At 35.3% G+C, this 7,147-nt stretch overlaps 1 protein-coding gene across 2 annotated transcripts; it reads left to right on the forward strand.

Annotated features, from left to right (window-relative positions):
• The first annotated feature begins 131 nt into the window (after positions 1-131).
• LOC118276341 (cytochrome c oxidase assembly protein COX15 homolog) lies at positions 132-7,045 on the forward strand. 2 transcript variants are annotated; one of them, XM_035594614.2, is made up of 8 exons: positions 132-445; positions 882-1,045; positions 3,369-3,501; positions 4,576-4,708; positions 5,250-5,436; positions 5,794-6,055; positions 6,351-6,619; positions 6,847-7,045. In XM_035594614.2, exons 2-8 carry the CDS (start codon positions 884-886, stop codon positions 6,985-6,987), a joined length of 1,287 nt encoding a protein of 428 aa, XP_035450507.1. In that variant the 5' UTR covers positions 132-445; positions 882-883; the 3' UTR covers positions 6,988-7,045. The 2 variants fall into 2 exon arrangements, with proteins under 2 accessions (XP_035450507.1, XP_035450506.1); XM_035594613.2 differs by having other exon boundaries at positions 133-358.
• Positions 7,046-7,147: the final 102 nt, after the last annotated feature.

Here is a 7,147-nt window from a genome sequence, read left to right on the forward strand (position 1 = left end):
ATTTATCTAAGAAACTTCGTTTTTAAGAATAATTTACGGTTTTTAGACCATAGGCTCATTGCATTGCCCGACCGCACTTTCTTACTATTTCCTATGAATTGACAGATCGGTTTACCTGTCAAAGTCATGTGTCAAACAAAAATAGATTACATTTGCAGCACTACGGTCCGGTCGCGGTATCCGCGTTGTGGTTGTGTTGCTTTATTAAACAGGCGACTGGATAGTCTGAACGCATTTATTTATTATCAATAGAACAGTATTTTACTCTATGTATAACATTACTTTAAGCTAAAGTGTAGTACTGACAAAGTTTAATCGATTCCAATTCAATAACATTTCTTGAAATATTTACTTACAAGTGAGTTATTATTTTTAAAGATAATTTTGTATCTACTTATCTAATAAGACAGCCGAATACCTTAATGCGATTAGTTTTAGTATCTAGGTAACTATGTCATTTAGATTTTGTGTTAATTCCTTCAGTGGTATAACACATGTTTCTTTTCTATAATATTGCTTAATATTATGTAAACTCTTTGCTGCTATACTTTAGCAGGAATTGCTGGTCGTACCAGTATTAATAGCAATTCCTACCTCTGTATTTTATTAAATTTAGCACTGTAAAAATAGCTTCTGCCTCTGAGCATACTTATTGATTAATATTGCATTTATTTCCTCAATCAAATACCAAGTAGGTACCTACTTATTTTGTAGTCGAATTAAAATTATGTATCTTGAAAGTAACAGTATAGAAATCAGTTTGATATCATCACACATAATTTATTAATTCATTTAATCTATAAATTCTTATTAGACCAGTTAAATGAGACTGTCCTATTATTCCATTCCAATTAGTTCAATGGTTTAATAATTGTTTCCAGCAATGTTAAGTCTATCACACCTGTGCCGATGCACACAGTCGCTGCGGGTGGCGCAGAGTAAGCTGCTGGTGTCTGGTGCAAGGAATGGCTTCAATACAACAAGCATTGTCAGCCGACAGCTCATCACACAGAACAATAAAGCCAGCAGGTTCAAGGGATTGAGGGTTAGTATGCTTTCAAATTAATATTAGCCTCTGATTCACAGCCTATGAGTTTAATTTATTATTTATTGAACTTGTTTTTAAATTAATATAATAAACTTAATGAAAAATAATGGTCCTTACTCACGTAAATATATGGAAATACCTCAAACTCAGTTTCGAGTCATAGATGGACTCTTCATGTTGAGCAACATACACAGACCGGCTATATCACTACAGTCTACTGTACATTTTTGAGCTAGTACTGTTATATAGAGTTTTTCTCTTTATATTATACGCAGTTAACTGTTGTTTTTAGTTAATCCAATAATTTTAGCCTATGTCTCGCAATAGTTGTCAGAAATTATAAGTCAAATTATACATCAGTTACACTAGCCTGAACTTAATGAGAAATTGGAAACAGTAACCACTTAGTGAAAAATCCAACTACATAAAAACATAATTTTGTCAAATTTCAGGCATATTTTGAATTAAGTTAAACTTGACCTCAATTTTAATATCTTGGCATCCACTTGATTAAAAATCTTAGTAACTTTCTAGTATTTTCTACTGATTATTTTTAAAATTTAAAGCTTTATAATAATTGTTATAACATCACCACTTTCTATATCAGGTTTATTGCTAAACAAACATATTTGTTTATTACATACTGTTATCACATGTTTGCACTAGACATGTGTAATGTTGCACTTGTTAGTAAACCATATTTATCTCTCAGCCACTTCAAACAATGGACATTATCCACATAGAGTAGACATGCAATTATGTTACACTAGCTACTTCCGCGCGGTTTCACCCGCTCTGCTTGGCTCCTATTGGTCATAGCGTGATGTTTTATAGCCTATAGCCTTCCTCGATAAAAGCACTATTCAACACAAAAAGAATTATTAAAATCGGACCAGTAGTTCTGGAGATTAGCGCGTTCAAACAAACAAACAATCAAACAAACAAACTCTTCAGCTTTATAATATTAAGTATAGATCTATAGCTATGTGTTGTGATGGAGGATGTTACGATCATAACATCCCATATTAATTGAAACATTCGCTTTTTACTGATTATGGAACTTATCTATTGCTGTTCTATTTTAAACTAGCTCCTCACTCGCGTTTCCATTGAATAAATAGTAGCCTATCATCTATTAATCTAATCCATCTAAATTTCATCCCGATCCCTTCAGCCGTTTTAACGTGAAAGAGTAACAAACAAACAAATATACTTACAAACTTTTGCATTTACATATTAGTAAGAATCTTATTTTTTAAATTTTAACAACTTTTCGATAGTAGGTTTTCCAAATTATTCTAGACTTAATATTAAGTTATCATCTCAAAATGTTAGTTAAAATTTATCTAATACATAAGTTTTGAAAATTGATATTAAAAGCCACATATGTCAAGGTAAACTAGATACCAGTGACCTTGTGGCCTTTCTCAAAAAATTTTGCTTTTTCTTGATAACAATTTGTTGATAATGTATTATTTTGAACAGAAGTGTGTTGTAAAGAGTTACAATGATATAATAGCGGCAATCTAATTCAATACATTTCTGAAATAGTTAAGACAACATTTTGCCACTTCTTTTTTTATATTAGGTTTTTTAAATTTTATTAAGGTATTATTAGACACAAGCTGTTTGAATTAAACATATCCATTAATTCAAATTACTTTAATCAGTCTAGAAGAGACACAATCTTCTTCACTTGTAAATAAATGGCATGGTCTGCATATAAAATGAATAATTATGTTATCAATGCATATCTCATGCATTTATAATTTTAATCTCATTAGCAACATATTATCACGAAACACAGACTTTTGAAATATCTAGACTTTGGTCTAAATAACTAAATACAATGTTGATTAAATTAATTTGTACCTAATGTCTGATTATGAAATCCGGTACCTTCTTAGTAGATAAACAGTTTTGTTGCAAAATTACATTGACACTGTTATCTAATTTTGTATCAGACATGCAGTGGCAATCTGTCTGCATTTTATTGCAGTATGTGAACACAATATTTGATATTCCACTGACCTAATGATTGTGCTATGTGGAAACTTAGGGATTAATGAAAGAGACATGTTGCTTGTATGACTAGATACCTTTAACAAAGTCACTCTTATAACTAATTTACTCTATTTATAAGGGCCAGGTGTCTCAGACACACTACAATTGCCAAACATGATAAATGACACATGCATAAACTGAGTCCTGTGTTTCATTTTTCTTTAACTTCCATTATTTTTCATTCTTCTTAAATATGCATCCATATTATAAAAGGGATATAGATGTACAGCTACTTATTATTAATTGTATGTTCCAGCTCACAGATCTCTTCAAGCCCCAAAGCATTGCAGTCCGCTTCTGCCAGAGCGCACCGAAACAGAAATCCACAAAAGTAGTGGGATACTGGCTGCTAGGATGTTCGGGGATGGTGTTCACGGCAGTCGTGCTAGGTATGGTAGCCGGGTATCTTATACTATTGTACAGCATATACTATGTTATTGAAGTAGCACTCAAAACTACCGGTCCTAAGAAGTAGGGAACGTTGGAATGTAGGTTTAATGGAGTTAGACTTTAAGTAGCATTTAGATTGGGTGGCACAATTTTGTTTTACATCATGGGTTTAGGGTATTTTGCTTTGTGTGTGTTTTATGGCATTTAAGAGTCGAATATTTATTTGAATTGTACATAATATTGATTGTACTGTTATTTATAAAAAATGCATTTATTTTATCGTATTACAGTCCTTTATTGTAATCAAAATACTATTTATATTTATGCTTAATTGCAATCTTTTAAATTGTGGATTTGTATAAGCATACCTAAGTGGTACATAAGTCTGATAACATATTTATCAATCTATTTAGTATTAATGGGTAAATAAGCATAATATTTATGAATTAGTTTAAAATTTGCACTAACATGTTACCTATGTACCTGTAGTTTAGAGATTAAAATATTTGTATGTGGTAGGCTCTAATAATGACTCAAAATATTTAGAAAAACGTTAAGCGGACTTTCTTAGTCTTTTTAATCTGTTAGCTTTAAACCTATATGTTTTGCATCGAATAAAGATGGTGTCAATGTTATGTTTTGTTTTATTTCCATTTTTATTTATAAAACATTCACAAGAATGTTGATACTACATTTATATTTGACTTTCATTGTTTTATTGGCGTGATTGTTTTGATGGTCTGTTCAAAACAATTTTATCGAAAGCAATTATATTATTGTTTTGGTTTATTATTGAGATCAAGCATACGCCCAGTTTCTGCATAACATAGGACACATTTAATTATAACCTACAAAATTATTATAGACAATAGTTGTAGAAACTAGTTTCCTCTTAGTCCACTATTCATTTCATAGATAGGAAGTCTACATATTGCTCTTTAAGTTCTAGTTGACAAATATAGATTATATTTCTACCACAAGTAGAACATAGTGCATTAGATTTATATATTCACATCATATTGTATGTTTGTAATGATAGTTTTGCTTTATAATTTTAATCTTATGCTATGCAGGTGGTGTGACCAGACTAACGGAGTCAGGGTTGTCGATGGTGACATGGAAACTCCTTGGCGAGAAGATGCCGCGATCTGAAGAGGAGTGGCAGGAGGAGTTTGAGAAATATAAGCAGTATCCTGAGTTTATCTAGTATGTAGACCTTGACAATTATTATTGGATAGAGTGTAAGGATAGATTAAGTAAATGATAAGCTTTCGACATTCATCAGTAATATACAACAGTACCTACGCAATCTAGTTACTGATGTCGTGGTGACCCGGAGATTTATTACAACTTCTCATGCATGAGGGTGCAGGATCGAAACCTAGCAACGGCAAAGTCCCAACGTGACTTTTTCCGGGTTATATGTACCTTCCTACTTTCTAAGATTATTTAAACACCACCCACTCTCTAACGGTTAAGGAAACCTGGGCTTATAATTAAAACTGGGCTTCTGATTATATCAAGGGTGGTAAACTAGTGATAAACGCTCAAACGTTCTCCGTGTGAGAAGTGAAGAATGGTAAGCAATGATCACTTAAAGGCTGTGGGACGCAATCTATTCCTCAAAAGGTGAAGACAGTTGCACGTTTTTTTCGACTTTCAATATTAGATATAAATGCGATATTTCTTAACACCACGATACTGATTATTTCAACAAATAGTTTATCCTTATATTCTTCTTCCCCAGTAAGAACCAAAACATCACCCTATCAGAATTCAAATGGATCTGGTACATGGAGTTCGCTCACCGTACGTGGGGACGCGCTATTGGCGCGGCGGTGTTCCTGCCGGCTGCCTTCTTCTGGGCTAAAGGCTATTTAGACAAGGGCATGAAGGTTAGGGTCGGAGCTTACTGCGCACTCGTCGCGGCTCAGGTAAAAATCTGTGTGACTTACTTTATTAATGTGCTGCAACCTTACGCCTATAAGAATAATCACAACATTTTGTCTGCATGGTTGAGTAACCATTCGTTGCAGTGCTGGTGATCAAAAAGTTGTTGTTTCAGTTCTTTGAGTCCACACTATAGTTGGGCCATTACAAACGTGTGAACTGTCACGTCAAAGAAATATGACAATGCAGCACAACTCGATTAAGTGTAAGCGAGAGATCAGATAAAAATGTCTTATGAGTATGAGAGAGTTGTACGTTTGTAATGGCCTAACTATAGTATTTTTCTAAAGAAAGTAAAGTAAAATATATTTATCCACTAAATCTACCGACTATTTTTGCAGGGTCTAATGGGCTGGTACATGGTCAAATCAGGTCTGGAAGACCGTTTCCAAGGACCGTCAGATGTACCCCGGGTGTCTCAGTACCGTCTCGCAGCGCATTTGAGTTTGGCTTTCATTCTATACTCGGGACTCCTAGCTGGAGCCCTAAGGGTGCTCCGCCCCTTCCCCACTGCCTCCACATTCAGGACTCTAAAGGAACTGACCAGCATCACTGCGCTTGCGCATTCTGTTAAGGCTATGGCGTTCTTGACTGCTGTTTCAGGTATGTTATTATTACGAGTAAAACATTTAGAATTTTTTTTAACGTTGATAAGTCTGCGTTTGGTTACCCGCTTACTGTCACGACGGCGAAGCGAAGATGTGGCCGAGGATGGAGCACACAGAATTAGAAAGTATCTATTTACTCTGACTTTGAAAATACCCGGGTTGTAATTCTTAGGAAAAATAGAAGCCGGCAGATTGTTCCATTCCCTGGCTGCACGGATTGGTTTATTATAATGAATTTAGTTTATACTTCCGAAGAGCATAAATCTCAATATTACCATTTCTTCACCCAGGCGCCTTCGTAGCCGGTTTAGACGCTGGCCTAGTCTACAGTTCATTCCCGAAGATGGGAGACAACTGGATACCTGAAGATATCCTGGCTTTCTCACCAACATTGCGCAACTTTACTGAGAACCCCACGACGGTGCAGTTTGACCATCGGATCCTTGGCACCACTACCCTGGCACTGGTCACTGGGTTATGGTACATGTCCAGAGGGAAGGCACTGTCTCCCATGGCAAGGAGGGTGGTTAACGGAGTCGGAGCTATGGCGTGGTTGCAGGTGTGTAATATGATATTTGTTAATTGTTATCCAGACTGGATGTTTAATAAATGATCAATGGATGTGTAAATGTGTTATGGATGTTAGTCGGATGACTCATAGAGATGGAAGATACACGGATGAGTCGTGGATGCTGGATAAATAACTCGTTGTTTTGTTTAACCACAGGTGACTATTGTCGACTGACAGTAATGACTACTTTTTAACTAATCTGTCTGTGTTTCCAGGTGTCGCTGGGTATAATGACCCTGCTGTACTACGTGCCGACCCCGCTGGCCGCGTCCCACCAGTCCGGCTCCCTAGTGCTGCTGTCGCTGGCCATCTGGCTCACGCACGAGATCAAGCTGCTTAAATACATACCAAAGTAATGCACCACAGACTGTTACTGTAACTTATTGTAAATTAAACTTATTTTAGTGTTACCAATGTCTAGTTTTATTTTATTACTTGCTGATGCCCGCAGCTTCGTGGATTCTCGCTTGTGACTTAATTTTATAGAATAAAAGTAAGCCTAAGTTACTCCTTTGT

This window comes from Spodoptera frugiperda, chromosome 31, assembly GCF_023101765.2.
Source record: "Spodoptera frugiperda isolate SF20-4 chromosome 31, AGI-APGP_CSIRO_Sfru_2.0, whole genome shotgun sequence".
In the NCBI taxonomy this organism is placed as follows: domain Eukaryota; kingdom Metazoa; phylum Arthropoda; class Insecta; order Lepidoptera; family Noctuidae; genus Spodoptera; species Spodoptera frugiperda.

What these genes read in the sequence shown, in the direction of transcription:
- LOC118276341 (XM_035594614.2), top strand. Translation starts at nt 884, where the DNA reads ATGTTAAGTCTATCACACCTGTGCCGATGCACACAGTCGCTGCGGGTG. An exon ending in GCAGGTTCAAGGGATTGAGG is followed by an intron (nt 1,046 to 3,368) that starts GTTAGTATGCTT and finishes TGTATGTTCCAG; the next exon opens with CTCACAGATCTCTTCAAGCC. An exon ending in GAGCTATGGCGTGGTTGCAG is followed by an intron (nt 6,620 to 6,846) that starts GTGTGTAATATG and finishes CTGTGTTTCCAG; the next exon opens with GTGTCGCTGGGTATAATGAC.